Source organism: Mustela lutreola, chromosome 1 (genome assembly GCF_030435805.1).
Source record: "Mustela lutreola isolate mMusLut2 chromosome 1, mMusLut2.pri, whole genome shotgun sequence".
Taxonomy (NCBI): Eukaryota; Metazoa; Chordata; class Mammalia; order Carnivora; family Mustelidae; genus Mustela; species Mustela lutreola.
The window spans coordinates 127,635,695-127,652,084 of record NC_081290.1 but is presented as its reverse complement, the minus strand read 5'-3'; the positions used below and the strand labels follow the sequence as shown (position 1 = coordinate 127,652,084).

The 16,390-nt window shown below is 37.2% G+C and overlaps 1 protein-coding gene across 3 annotated transcripts in view; it reads right to left on the bottom strand.

The window, feature by feature from the left end:
* Nucleotides 1-16,390, bottom strand: part of GLRB (glycine receptor beta) — a 107,041-nt gene that overhangs the window by 67,155 nt on the left and 23,496 nt on the right. For 2 of the 3 annotated variants that reach the window (XM_059173924.1, XM_059173906.1), the window contains exon 3: nt 584-690. In XM_059173924.1, the coding sequence (XP_059029907.1) occupies nt 584-690 (107 nt within the window). Of the gene's footprint in view, nt 1-583; nt 691-4,713; nt 4,814-16,390 lie in introns of all 3 variants that reach the window. The other variant, XM_059173915.1, reaches the window with a different exon arrangement.

The window sequence follows — 16,390 nt, the reverse complement described above, 5'->3', positions numbered from 1 at the left end:
AGTAATATTCTGTTGGAGTAGAAACAATCTGTTGTAGAAAACACAGTTGCTTTTATTCACAAAGTTAGCATGTTTTTAAAAACCATATGGCCATCTTTTTTTTTTTTTTTCAGCAAAAGAGTAGAGGGATATTTTTATCAATGTGAAATGCTAGCAAAAATTTTAAAGGAATCTAAAAACGTATCAGAACTATTGTCTATTCCTAACAAGTGTAGGCTATTCTACAAATTATAACTTTGGTGTCTGTGAATGAAAGGAAGATCTGTGTCCAGAGCTTGAAATTTAAATCACTAAGCTTTGGAATATTAAGTGCTTAGCAAATCCATGATGGAGGTTAGTCTAATCCACAATATACTTATTTTGTTCTTTTAACTGGGAACCATATGAAACAACAGAACTAGTATTCTGCTTGTCTTTGAATATTTTTGTCACTAAATTGCTCGAAACCTACGCAACATCACAGGACAGTAACACACCAATTTGAAACCTTATTGTTTTGAATATCACAACTGAATGATTAAACACATAAAATTAACTTTTAAACTGCACAGATTGAAGGTTTTGGAGGGGGTAAGAAACAAACCTTTAAAATTTGGTCTTATCCTGGGATCATAACTGACCAATAGCCTATTCAAGATATTGCTAGTGGAGTTGGCAGGTACTCGGGCAAGGTCCTCGGCTGACTGCTGGCTATAGGAGAAGAAAACAAAACAAAACTCTGGTAAGCATTTAGACATAGCCGGCAATAGAAATGTGTAATTCTCCATGGAGAAGAGATGCTTTTTGAGACACATTCATCACTACAGCATGGCTTTTCCAAATAGAAGTAAATAAAAATAGTAGGCATTGTCAAATGCCCAAAAGATAGTTGTCATGAGAAATAAAAGATGAAGAAAGTATTTTAGCACTTAATTTTCTAAATTCATGCAACACTGCCCCAAGTACTCAATGTTGTTTTCTTTTAAATAAAATTAAGTAGATATATTACTAGTTCAGAAGCGATCTGCAATCAAAATCTAGAGATGCACAAAGGGAGTACAATGAGATAAAAGGGAAAAAGAAAAGAGCAAAAAATAGTTTAATAATGTATATTAACCTTCTGCCTAAACAAAGGAGTATTTACATACCCTAAGAGGATATGGCCAGAGAGACAGTCTAACAATTCAGAAAACTATCACGCTGACATTTATAAAATGGTATTCCCCAAGAAATCACCGATGAACGTCCTCACTGAGTTCAATATGTTGGGGAGAATGGTGGGGGATGCAGGGAGTGGTAAAAGAAGTTTCTCTATTACCAGATCAATTAAACAAGGAAAATACTGAGCTACAAGTTACAGCTATCTCTTTTCTATGTATGTTTGCTTGTTAGCTATCAAAATGAGAAAAACCTGGCACATTTTTCTCTTTTAATTAACCTTGAACAATGAATTTTGACCAAATTGGTATCAATTGAAAGCACTATAAAACACAAACAGGGACACCTGGGTGGCTCAGTGGGTTAAAGCCTTTGCCTTCGGCTCAGGTCATGATTCCAGGGTCCTGGGATCAAGCCCCACATCAGGCTCTCTGCTCAGCAGGGAGCCTGCCTCGTCCTCTCTCTCTGCCTGACTCTCTGCCGACTTGTGATCTCCGTCTGCCAAATAAATAAATAAAATCTTAAAAAAAAACCCACACAAACAAAAAATCCACTTTCTTGGAATCCAATGAAAAATGCTTTGGTGTTGCTATAAACATTGGGGTACAGATATCATGGAGGACAAGGGGTGTTAGAGAGGAGAAGGGAGTTGGGGTAAATTGGAAGGGGAGGTGAATCATGAGAGACTATGGACTCTGAAAAACAATCTGAGGGGTTTGAAGTGGCGGGGGGGTGGGAGGTTGGGGTACCAGGTGGTGGGTATTATAGAGGGCACGGATTGCATGGAGCACTGGGTGTGGTGAAAAAATAATGAATACTGTTTTTCTGAAAATAAATTAATTAATTAAAAAAATGCTTTGTTGTTTACTATTTGTTGGTTTGTTTAACATAAAGTAAAACAATACATATTTTTACACATAAAGTCTTATATTATCATTGTCTCAATACAAAAAAGGAAAAAAATCCATGACAATCACAAGGAAGTTTAAAATTATACTTGGAGTATCTGCCCCTATCTAGTGTATTCTGTATTGATAGGGTGAAAGTTTCGATTTCGAAAAATGATATTAATTTATACAAAGCAAACTTAGAAGGAAGGGACATGGTGTTGTTTTGAAATCCAGCCTCTCATGTATCAGGCACTTCTGTTCTGAGTTAATTACATACAGTCGGCTGATAAGATGTAACCCCTAGAGGTGGGATGGGATGGATAATAAGTTTATAAAACTCAGAAAACACTACAAACTGATACAGACAATCTCTTCAAGTAGATATCAGAGTCCAAAATATTAAAGAAAAACATGCTAATCAGTTAGTTAAACCACCTAAAGGTTCAGGAGATGATGTAGATTTTTTAAATTGCTTCCCGTGGCCTTATCAGTGCCAATACTGTGGCTGCAGGGACTTGGGGGTTAGTAATGAGATTTCCCATTTCATTGCAGGTGAAATTGTAACCTCCCTAGAACCAAGTGTCACCCCTTATCAAAAGATTGAAAACTGAAGAGAGTGAAGGTATGTAGGAAAATTGGATATTTGGATGCAAATTAGTGTTCAAACCCATCTACAAGGTTTCCATTCAGGGGAGGAAAACAGAACTGATTGATTACAAAATATACTTGTATTGGATTAATTAAGGACTTCATTATTGTGTCTATTGACGTAAAATCCTTTACAAGTACATCCCTTTTAACCAATGAAATGACCAGACAACATTAAAAAAATTAACACTAATTTTAATAATGAGAACTTTCCAGCCTGATTTTTTTCTTCCAGCTGTGGAAGATGTCTCTTTGGCATATGGATTATTTGAGCTAAAGTCCTTGAAAAAGAGCAAATGCAGGGGGGGCTTTCTCTGAACTCCTATCTGCCTACAGACAGATTCCCCCAAAAGAATTTACCGTCATAAATCCCCTCCGTTGGAGTTTCATCAACTAAATAAGATTGACTCTTATCACAGGACAGGACACAGAAACAAACTTTGTCATATTCGATCATACCTCCCAACTGTTCTTCTAAAGGCTCATTCATCTTTCCTAAAAATCTGATATTTTCCCCTAAGAGGAACATATCCTCCTCCTCTTTCTCTATGAAGGCATAATATAAGCTCTCAAATCTCACCACTCTGGGTATTCACTATTTTTTTTTTTAGCTCTGATGCCCCCATGAATGTGATATTAAAGATTAATAATTTGTATACCTTTTCTCCTGTTAATATGCCTGTGGTCATTTATTTCATAGACCTAGCTATTGAGGATAGAAGGAAAAAAATCTTTCCTCCCTTACCACTATAAGTTGTATCAATCAAACTTACTTTCTGGTCCTTGGAACTCACTGCCAAATTTTGTCCTTCCTCCCTTCCTGGAATATTGTAACTTCCACTTCTCATTGTACTACTCTAACCCCAACCTGTCCTTTAAGACTGCTCTCCTAAAATCTTGTTTCAATCATCCCATCTTTCTCTAACAAACACAAACATAAACAGACTGTTTGGCAATTATATTATAGCTTTTTTTTTCATATCTGTGTATTTATTACCAACTAGACTGAATCCAGACAGTATGATTCTTGAGGGAATCATGGCTTCTATATTTTTGTAATTCCATATACTTTCTGTATAATATGAAATACACACTCTCTCAAGCACTTTCCATCTGCCAGCTCTTTTTTTTTTTTTTTTAAAGATTTATCTATTTGAGAGAGAGAGAGCGAGCAGGGGTGGGGAGTTGCACAGGGAGAGGGAGAGAGCATCTCAAGCAGGCTCCATCCTCAACACTAAGCCCAAGAGCAGGGCTCTAACTCACCACCCTGAAATCTAGACCTGAGTCAAAAATCAAAAGTCAAATGCTCAGCCCACTGAGCCACCCAGGCATCTCCTATTTGCCAGACCTCTAAGCTGACTGCAGCCTCAGGAAGCCTGCGTGCACTAAAGCAAGGGCATTTCCACACATCACATGCAGGTAAAGAGCATTTCCTCCTGAGGTGTCTTCTCAGAATCAGGGTTACTTTTGTTCTTTTGTTTTCTTCAGAAGTTTTCCAGCATTGGCCATTGCTGAACCAATCACTGTCAAGGAGAAAAAAACGACCATGATTGGCTCAGAGCAATAGTCCAGAATGAAACACTGAGAAATCAACTATCATGTCTATTATATTCTTTGATTTGATAATCACAAACATTCCCTTGAGAAACAGGAGAGATAATTAACCACCCAGAGAGCTGTTCTTCAGTGAAGGAGAAAAACCCTGACCAGTAAAAGAGTACACACTAGGTTGAGTTAATGGAACAACAGAGGATGTACCCACAGGAACTAAGACAGCAAGGCTAAGAAGATATCCTAAGGTGGGAGAGTTATGAAATCTGGTAATCCTGATTCCTACTTGTCATTTCACAATAAACCTGCCAAAATGGGAGTGAAATAGTATTCATCTTATCACCATCCACCCATATATTTCTTTAGGATATATTATATAAATGTGTATGTATAGATGTGTGTGTGTGTGTGTGTGTGTGTGTGTGTGTGTGAGAGAGAGAGAGAGAGAGAGAGAGAGAGATAAATTCTTAGTTTCTATTAGCCTTACTTATCATTAGTCCTGGAAAATCTGAATCTGCTCTTTCTATAATTTATCAGAGTCACTCTTCCATCCAGACATCCCCAAATGTTTTTCTTTCTTTCCACAGCTAAAAACAAACAAAAACAAAAAACAAAAACAACAAAAATTCTTGTTTATTAACAACAATAAAAAAATCAATGTCAGCTAAGAAAAATCTCTTCAAATTAATAAAAAAGGAATATATCAAATACATTATAGCTCCTTTCTTTTATTCTTATTTGTATAAATATATATTCTCATGTCTGTTGTAGTTAATCTTATATGAATATTCAGTTGATAGGTCACCTTTCCTTATACTAGAAATTCAAAGATATTTTAAAATTTAAGTGAATCCCATGTAGTTCATATTCACACGCATGAATTCAGGGGTTTTTCCTACCTGAAAACAATAGAAATCTTTTGTTTAGCTCACTCAATACTAAAACAACATTAAAGTCATCTCTACATGTTAAGATACATTTTAAGAGTCTAGAAGCTACAGCACTTTCTGCCAAAGAGCTGAAATAATCTGCAATTTTTCTCTGCACTTTAGTATATAAACCCTGTAATACGGGAAAGTGACTACTACTATTTACACAAAACAAGCAAGAATAAGAAGAGTTAAATGCATTTAAATAGGTCACACACTATATGTTTCATTGTTAGTCATTATATTCTGCAACTCAGTCCAATATTTTATCCATTTTGACTATGCCATTTTGTTTTATGTTAAGAAATCTATCAATAATTCTGTTATTATGACAAAACAGTATTTATTCCACAGAAATATGATATTAATTTAAGAAAATAACTTACTTTACTCAAGCAAAGTGATCAAATGACTAGAGAAAATAATGTTTTATATCAAAAGCCTTTTTACAACCAGTCTTCTTTTGTTCACTTGCCTAAACTTGAACCAATGTCATTACTAATATGTGAAGTTATGCAAGGAATGTATCAGGCTGTATAGTTGGATGATGTAATGTTTTCCAGAACTAAAGGACAAATCCAGAAATTTCTTTCCAAAGTGGAAACTCAGTTTTCCATCAACTGTAGCACACTCTTATTTTTACATGACCCTTTAGTGACCATACTGCATAATTCAATATCAAAACTGGTGTGTATGAGCATATTAACTGAATATCTTCCCTCCAGTTAAGAGTCTGAGTCCAAAGGGATGCTTATGTTTTTACAGAGTTATAACTGTAACAACAATGGTCAAAGTTCTTTTTGGACCTGAAAGCAGTCTGGCATATGCTGGAGGAGGAATCTGGGTGTGGGAGCTATAAAGCTTCCAGCTGGACATGAACTGAGGCAAGCACAAAGCAGTTAGGAAAAAGCAAGGTATGTAAAATGTGTATGGTGTGTTATTTCTCCTCTTTACACTGGAGCAGTGATTCTTTACCTCTTTTTAGGTTATGGACAACACTAAAAATCTGGCAAAATCTATGTTCTTCCCTGAAAAATTCACACAAAATTTACAATGCTGAGGGATCCTGGGCCTGAACACTTAAGTTGTAGAAACTTTCTTTTGTGGAAACAAATGCTGGTATCCTCATCTAAAATGAGAGGAAAAGAAAAACATTAAAAAAAAAAAAAAAAAAGATGGGCGCCTGGGTGGCTCAGTGGGTTAAGCCGCTGCCTTCGGCTCAGGTCATGATCTCAGGGTCCTGGGATCGAGGCCCGCATCGGGCTCTCTGCTCAGCAGGGAGCCTGCTTCCCTCTCTCTCTCTCTGCCTGCCTCTCCATCTACTTGTGATTTCTCTCTGTCAAATAAATAAATAAAATCTTTAAAAAAAAAAAAAAAAAAAAAAAGAAATAAAGAAAAGATCAGATCTCATAACAACTGAAAGTAAACTCAAAAAAAAGAAAGAAAGAAAAGATAATCAGAGTGTGTCAAAGGGACACAGAATCCAATGAAAAGATTTCCCAAATGCTCAAATCTAAATGATGTGAGCAATTAAATAAAGTCATATCGGGTTATATTCCAAAATATAAAGTAAAAATCCATGAGTCCATATGGATACAAATAAATGATTCAATAAATAAATGAAGGAGGATAGTCAATCTTCCCAAGAAGAATTCCAAATAACTGGAATTTCAAGTATACCCTCTATTCTCAACTGGTGGGGCATAACTCCTGAGCATATGCTGTGCATAGTGACTTTCTTTCAAAGAACATAAAATGGGAAGGGGAAAGAAGTGACTTTACAGCAAAGCAACCTGACACATACTACCTTAGCCAGATGATCAAGGTTAACCTCAATAGTGTTGAGTCATGTTGATTTTACGTACCATTAATAAAATGTGATCAGAATGGCATTGTATCCTGTGACCTTCCTCCTAAAACTATACACCTCGAGTCTAATCCTGAGAAAAACATAGACCAATCCCAGTAGAGTGACATTTTACAAAATATCAGACTAGTACTCCTCAAAACCATCATGGTCATGTAAAAAAAGGAAGGTCTGAGAAACTTTCACAGCCAACAGGAGCCTAAGGAAACATGAATACTAGATGTAATGTACTGAATGGCATCTGGAACGGAAAAAGGACATTGGGTAAAAACTAAGGAAACTTGAGTAAAGAATGGATTTTATTTAATAACAGTGTAACAACAGTGGTTCTTTAATTATAAAAAAATGTATCATACAAATGCTAAAGGCTAATAATAGGAGAAACTAGGAGCAGAGTATTTGTGAACTCTGTATTTAGCAAATTTTCTGTAAATCTAAAGTTGTTCTAAAATAAATCTTATTTGAGGGGGAAAAAAGAGCAGAGTGCCAAAGACCTTCATAGATACCTCACCAAAGAAGACATACAGATGGCAAATAAGTCTATGGAAAGAGGCTCCACATCATATGGTATCAGGGAAATGCAAATTAAAAGAAAAATGAGACACCATTATACCTATTACAATGGTCAGAATCTATAACACTGATACCACCAAAAGCAAATAAAGATATGGAACAATGGAAACTCTGATACATTTCTGATGGGAATGCAAAATGGTGCAGCCACTTTGAAAGACAGGGTGACAATTTCTTACAAAACTAAACATAACTGTTACAAGACGATTTAGCGATCTCACTCCTTGGTATTTACCCAAAGGATATAAACACCTAAGATCTACATGAACAAATCTGCACACAAATATTTATAGCAGTTTTATTCATAATTGCTAAATCTGGAAGCAACCAAGATGTTTTTTAGTACATGAATGGATAAGTAAATTGTGGTACATCCAGACAATGGAATATTATTTAGCACTAAAAACAAATGATCTGTTAAGCCATGAACAGACATAGAGCATCCAGAAATACATATTATGTAAAGGCTACTATGCGATGATTCCAACTATATGACATTGTGGAAAAAGGCAAAACTATGGAGAGAGTAAAAAGGGTTGCCGGGGACTGGGGTGAGTGGGGGATCGATAGGCAGAGCATAGAGGATTTTTAGAGCAGTGAAAATACTCTCCTAGATAACCAGACAGATAGACATACAAAGACAGGGAAACACCTTATATATTCAGGTAATAAATTGAGTCGGTAGTTATGTATGAATCCAGGGAACTGCAAGGTTATTATAGAGGAGTTTTGTTTGTTTTGTATTTTCCTAATTACAGTAAAACTTATTATTACCTCTCTTGACAGCTTCTATATTTATTTTCCGTTCTGTTTCTGGATTAAACTATGAACAGAAGGTTTATGAATACAGTGAGGGATACCTTTTACATGATTGATTTAGTTTAATTAGTTTATATTTACTTGAAAAGAATGTGTTTATGGGTATGTGTGCCTGTGTGTGGCAACGTCTACTGTGTCATCACAGGCCAAGAATCATAATTAAGAACAGAATTTCACAGCAATCCTTCTGTTTATCTCTCAACTGGGCTCAGGAACTGTTGGGTCCTGTGGAAATACTTCCAGATCTTGTCTACCTTCAGTTATGCAGTTACATCATCCGTGACTCAAAGAAAAACATTTTTCACAGAGTAGAAACATCTATCTGCAGAGATGCTGGATTCCGGAGACCAGCAACTTCCCAGTCTCATCAGAGGCTGTGGTCTCTTTTAACCTCTGATCACATGTGAGATTCTTCATCATATGAATACTGCAAGGGTCGCCTACTGACAGGGTATGTTTCTCAGTGTAAAACATTATACATTCTCGCTACTTCTTATTGGTTTACTAAGTTGATATAAACCTCATAACCAAAGGACACACACATAAACCTCAAAACATTCACTCAGCAATTACATTCCATGCTCTGCAGAAAGAGTACTACCTGCTCATCAAGCAAAGGCAAATCCGGAGTAATACCTCTAACTCTGCTTCTAACTGCTGCTACAACTGTAATTATCTTTTCTCAATTTTCTATTTCCCTGCAGAGATAAATATAAAATGTTTCCTTTCTGGCCCAACAGAAATGGTGATAGGATAAATCCCACACTCACTCACACACAGTGGGTATAACTGAAGAAACACTTGTCTAAGAGTAAGGGGACTAGCATTCTAGACCCCGACAGACTCTAAGGTTACTACATAATATGGGGCAAATCCCTCTCTGAGCCTCAGTAAAGTCACCTTTAAAGATTTTTATTTATTTATTTGACAGACAGAGATCACAAGTAGGCAGAGAGGCAGGCAGAGAGAGAGGAAGGGAAGCAGGCTCCCTGCTGAGCAGAGAGTCCGATGCGGGGCTCAATCCCAGGATCCCAGGATCATGACCCGAGCCAAAGGCAGAGGCTTAACCCACTGAGCCACCCAGGCGCCCCATAAAGTCACCTTTAAAATCAAAGGTCTAAATAAGATGATCAGTAAGATCCCATTTGGCTGCTAATCTGGTTCTACTTGTAGCAGATGCCGTGGTGCTGGATCCTCCCCATCACCCCTTCGGATCCGAGGCTTCTGCAAGGAATGCTGGCTGCTTAAGGCTCTGAGCTTGGTCCCTTTTGGAATAGCCTTCAGCTGAAGGAAGGTGTCCTGCTCTGGAGGCAACTCAAACCCAAAGGCTTCAACATGGGGACACAAAAGCATTCAAGTCTCTTCTTACTGATTGAGATAACTTTGAAGGACCATCCTAGCTTCAGCACTCCCTGTAGCATCGAACCCATGCCACAGGTGCAATTGCACCTTTCCTGTGTTTGAACCTGCTTCCTCATTCCCATTTTTTGTTCCAAAAGCAAGCTTTTTCTGCGTGGAAATCTTTATCTCAAAGACGATCTTAGAGACAACTCAACCCACAACATCAACTAAATAATACAATTCCTTAACAAACAACAAAAATGTTACTATCACTCAATTATCTATACACCAAATATTTTCCCGAATTAGTAATTCCTTGAATTCATTTAACAAAGTTTTTGAGCATTTTCTATATGTCATGCAAGATATCATGTATTTACAAATCAAACACGAGTGTTGGTTATTCTGATGAAAAAGTAGTATTTAAAGATTGTGGGTTCAGATGGATTTGTCTAGTGATTCTCAGCTTTGCTATGCACTAAATTCACCTGAGAAGCTCTGCAAACAACTAAGGCCTAGTCCCACCCCAGCTTTAATTAGTTTGGGATGAAGTCCAAGCATCAGGATTTTAGAAAGCTCCTCAGATGATTCTAACAGTCTAATGAATCACTTGTTAGAAAAGAGAGTTTACAGTGAAAGAATATGGAGTTAAAAACTGAGAAGTCCAACATTTAATGAGCAGATGGAGGATGATAAGCCAACAATTAAGACAAAGAATAAACTGCAAGAGAAGATGAAATCCAGAAGCATGTGGTGGCAACAGAATTAAGGAGAAAGAATATTTTATGAAAGGGTTGGTTAATGGGACCAAATGCTACTGAGAGGTTAAGGTGAAGAATGAAATCTCACTCATGGGATTTAGCAAAAGGAGAGCTGTTTTTCAGGTGAGAGAGACAGGAGCCAGACTGGAGTGGGCATAGTAGTGAGGGGCAGGGAAGGAAATCAACACTCCTTCCCTTTGTGGGCATACCAACTCAACAGCACCACACAGATGAATTCTCTTGTCAGAAATCCAAAATCTAGTTGACAGGCTTCTACACCCAAGCAGGTGCAATGAAATTAGTAGGAAAAATGGAAACACCCTCTTGCCCTAATCCCCACCCTAGCACAGCACAGCACAGTATAATCCCATCCAAATGTGTCCTCAGCTTGCAGTTCCTCCCTGAAGAGGTAAAGCCTCAGACTTCATATCTAATACACCAGCTTTGCCAGGTGCTACCCTAGGGACCAGCTCCTATCTCATCTGGGGCACTGAGGGGAGCCAGCACAAATGCTAGTCCCTGGGGATGACAGAGAACAGAACAGCTGTGCCAACAAGCAGCACTCACCACAGCTCCACCCCCACCACCTTGCTGCACTGTGACTGGGCTAGAAACACAGCTCTTCCCTGTGTCTGCATCACCGGAGTCAGGGCACCACAGTAGCCACAATACAGAAACAAACTAAATGTCCACTGACAGAGGAATAGATAAAAAGTCCTGCATATACATGCAATCAACTACTATCCAGTCTTCACTTTTTAAGATTTTATTTATTTGTCAGAGAGATAGAGAGTACAAGCAGGGAAAGCCACAGGCAGAGGGAGAATGCAGAGCAAGGAGCCCAATGCAGGGACTCCTCAGATAATGACCTGACCAAATGTAGACACTTAACCCACTGAGCCACCCAGGCGTTCCCCTACCCAGCCGTTAAAGAGAAGGACGTTCTGCAACACGGAACAGAAATGAATCTTAAGGTCATTATGCAAAGTGAAATAAGCCAGTCATAGAAGCATAAATACCGCATGAACGATTCCACTCAAATAAAGTATCTAGAGTAGTCACACTCAGAGAAGCAAAGAAGAAAATAATGATTGTCAAGTGAGAAGAAAAGAGGTAAAATTCAGTTATGCAAAATGAGAAAGCTCTACAGGTCTGCTGTTTAACACTGTCTATACCTAATAATACCATATTACACACAAAAATCTGTTAAGAGGGCTACATGTTATTTAAGTGTTCTTACCATAATAAGATGGAAAAAATTTAAAAAACACAATTTCGAGTGACAACCCCCCAAAAGAAAATCTATACTGTATGTATACATATAATAGGTTTTGAATGAGTTATTGCTCAATTAAGTATAAAAAAAAAGTCAAAAATAAGTTTGCTTTTTTTTTTTAACTGAATCGAATGGCTGATTATTGAACTATTTGTACAGCTATTACTTGGAAATCGGGGAAAGGGTGGCCTCTTCAAAAAATGTGCTGTGTTAACCAATACGCCTATTTTAGAAATGAGTCTTGAGCTATCCCACATCATATATGAGAAGTGAACTGAAGTAGATTATACAACTAAATGTGAAATATAAAACAATAAGGCTCTCAGGGAAAAAAAAAAACAAAAACAAAGACTATCTACATGACCTCGGAACAAAGAAAGATGTAAAAAAAAAACCACAAAAGCATTAACAATAACCAATAAATCAGAACTCATTCAAAATAGGTACTTCAACTCATCAAAAGTTACCATTAAGAAGTTGAATCAAAGGATGGAGAAGAGATTTGCAGTACATGCTTGTGACAAGGAATCCTGTCTAGGATGTATGAAGAATTTCCATATACCAATCAGGAAAACAAACAAACAAACACTTAATTGAGCAAACACTTGAAATAGCACTTTGCAAAAGAAGACAGCTAAAAGTCCAATATTTGCATGAAAAGATGCTCGAATGATAGTAATCACTGGAGAAATACAAATTAAAATCACATTGCAATATCATTGTACCTACACCAAATGGCTAAAATTCAAGTTAATGCTAATAATATCAACTTTGGATATGAGCATGGAGCAGTTGGAACTCTCATATATTAATGATGAAGTCTAATTGGAAAACTGTCCATATCTTCCAAAGTTCAGTATACACATAGCCTCTGATACAGAAACTTCACTCTTAGGTATATGCTTATGTCCACCAAAACACGTATATAAAAATGTTTATAACACCTTTAATATACCCCAATAATAATGACCCCAAACTGGAAGCATTATGAATATTCATCAAGAGTAATAACAGTAATATTCAAACTTCACTTGAATTCCCAAAACACTGGGACATTAAGAAATATCCTTGCCCTTTAGCATTCTGGGAAGCATCCTACTGCAAAGATCCTGTCCTTAGATAACCTGATAAGACTCGTGGTTAACCCCTTGCTTGCCTATGACAAGACCAGAAATCCCCTAAACTCCTCTTTTTTGTCTCATAAAGGAGTACCTGAACTGTTTGTCCCCACTAACCAACCTGAACTAGATGCCTGGCCACTTCACTTGAAGAAATTTGGGTTAGGCTTCTCTTCTCCCAACAGGATCCTCAATTTTCTCATGTCCCTGAGATTAAGCAGTCACTTGGAGAGCAGAACAAACCCTCCTTAATGGACTTCCCCAAGAACTGGCTTGTGGCAAAGAAAAATTGTCCAACTTTGCCACTGCTCACTGCACTCCCCAATACCTGGTTCCTTCCAGCCTCAATTACTCCTATAAAAGAGAAGCCCCTTCTGCCTGACCTTTGAGATGCTTACAGAACTTAAAGTCAGAGCATTCAGTCTATTGGAATAATCCTTTCAAATCGAACTTCTACCTATGTGCAGATGTATTTTTCATTTGACGTGTAAAGCAGACAAACATACAAAGATAGTATATTCAAGACAATTGAATACAACACAGCAATGAGGAGGAAAGTACTATTGCTATACCCACAACATCGATGAAATCTTGCAAATATGATGATGTTGAGTAAAGTGATTTTCCAAGGTTATTAACCCTGTTTACAGATGAGCTAACTGATGCACAGAAGCTAATAATCCTGGAAAACCATTTCTTCATAAAAGACCTGTTTTCAGGGTTAGACAATTTAAATAAAGACCTTCGAACAAGGTCTATTTATATTCTTTGTGTTACATATCACTTCCCAGTAACCTATTTTGTGTCATAGGCAAAGGAAGAGAAATCAGTTATAAAATAAGAAAAACCAGTGGGGGTGAAAAAAAAAAAGTGGAGTCTAAACCAGTTGAAACTTATCAATTATGTGGTTTGGTTAAGCAAATATGTAAAATAGTGCATTTTCCAAAGCAATACCCTAGTTCTACTGCTTTCTAGAAAATTATGGTACTGAGCTAATAAAAGGAAGTAGTTTTTTTGCTAATACAAAACAAAACTTAAAAACAAGCTATTGAGAGGCCGGAGCAGAAATTGGGAACTGAAACAAATAATTTAAGCCTCACAGCCCTTTAGAGTAAAGAGCTCCAAGAGATACTGCCGAGCTTTTGGATAAAGGGGCTTCTTCTGCTCAGGAGTAAACTGAGTGAGCCGGGGAAAAGCTGTCACTATTGACCCTGTTTCTGCTGTAACTGCTCTTTGTAGCTTCTCTTTGCAGCATTTCTAAGGTATAAGATTATTTGTGAGATAGAGATCAGAAAACTCTCTCTTTTGAATGATATCTTCATTAAAACATCCACAGTCACACATGTCTGCACAATGATAAGTGTCTCAGACAAACATCCCACTAAAAGATACAAAGGCAACAAGTATGAATGTCATTCAGTGAGATGAACTGCTTCCTTGCAGTACATGGTGGCACCTGGATAATGAAAGATAAGCCTTTTGTTGTTGTTGTTCTTATCAGCCACTGTTTGGAAACCAATGTAACTTTTTATTGAATGAGCTAGACTCTAGAAGACTCTCTCTCTCTCTCTCTCTCTATATATATATATATATATATATATATATACACACACACACAAACATATTCTGCTTTTCCCTCTACACCCATCCAAATTCACTTTGTGAGCTAGTACTTGCATGAAATCTCCCGCAGATCTCATAATATTTACAGTCACTCTCAGATAATAAAAGGTCTCCATGGCACTTAAGTCCCTCCAGAACTGTCATTTTTATAATTCAGTTGCCCAGTCCCTGGTAATAATAAAAATTCTCAGCTTGATTCAAAAATGATATGCCCTCTCTCCCCTAGACAAGTCTTCCTCAGAAAGGTGCTGTGGGCCAGACTAGTTTTTGTCTGTTCTCCTGCCTTGTTAGTTTACAGCATCTTTGTGGGTTTCTCAAAATCCTCTCTTTGAGAACCTCTCATTTCAATGACCATAAAATGGCCATGGCTTTTCTTCAGCCGACAGCTCCTGATTCTAAACTTCACTCCAGGTATTCTGCAGTCCACACCTCACAGGCACACTACTGGGTTCCAACACACTCCTAGGCCCTTTGGAGCAAAGTTCCTTGGTTTTAAACATCAAGCAGGCACGTTCTTGCTCACTTTACTCTCACTGTCACTGTCTACCTCTCTTGGTCTCTATCATAGAGTCAAGCGACTACTCAAGTATTCTTTTTCCTGACAAACAGAAAGTGAATCTCCATGTTGTGGTAGCCCTCTTCTCTTTGGTATCTCCGCTAACCCATGGTCACAGCCATGGCTTTGACTTCTCTGATATGTGTCAGAAACCAGTCTACTATGAGCCCCCCAAACAAAAGGGGACAAACATGGTTCTGCCTCTCACTAGGATTTGAGAAGGAGGAAATACATTTCCCTCCCATCTCCAGTGGCAAAGGGTATGGAAAATGCCACTGGGCTCGAGCAAATTTCTCCAAACAATTTCTCCTACTTGGTCTCGGTCTTAACCCAGTAAGGCCATCAAGGCACCTATCATTTTGTTTGTGGCCTTTGGCACTTCATCCAAGACTGAGTCAGAAAGAATCCTACTTCAACTTCCTGATAAACTAAGTTAAATTTTAACTGCTCTTAGTGGTCCTTTTTAACAGAAAAGGTAAGTAATTATAGACTATTTGATTAATAAAGTAAATGTTAATACTTACTTAAAATTAAATACAAGTAATTACATTTTTGAAGTTTAAAGTAGCAAGATTCTCCTTAATACCAAATAATCAATCATGATTTCTATAATTTGGATTCTGGCAGGACATCACATAGGCATAAAAGACTTTCAAATACAGAAGGTGATTATGAATTGAAACAGGCAGACTTACTAAAGTAGAGATTTAAGAATTTTCATGAACTAAGATTAAAAAATTATGAAATTATAAATTAGAATTTTAATAACTTGCCTCTCTATTTAAATAAAAGTGCTTTGTCCTAATAATAAAAAATCAGTCATTTCTACAGGAGGAGCTCAAAAAAAACCTCTATTTCAAAAATGCCACTTCTATTTTATTTTAATATGAAAAGTTTAGATTAATATGTAAAAATAAGCAGTTGTTCATGTCTTATAAATTCTATTTCTTCCTCTACAAGATCACTGCTATCCAAAGAAAGTCTTAATTATAAATTCTAGAGAATAAAGGCAGTAACCTCTTTGACATCAGCCATAGCAACTTCTTTCAAGACATGTCTCCAAAGGCAAATGAAACAAAAGTGAAAATGAACTTTTGGGACGTCATCAAGTTCAAAAGTTTCTGTACAGCAAAGGAAACAGTCAACAAAACAAAGAGGCAACCCACAGAATGGGAGAAGGTATTCACAAATTACACTACAGATAAAAGCCTGATATCCAAGATCTATAAAGAACTCCTCAAACTCAACATCCACCAAACAGATAATCACATCAAAAAATGGGCAAAAGACATGAACAGACA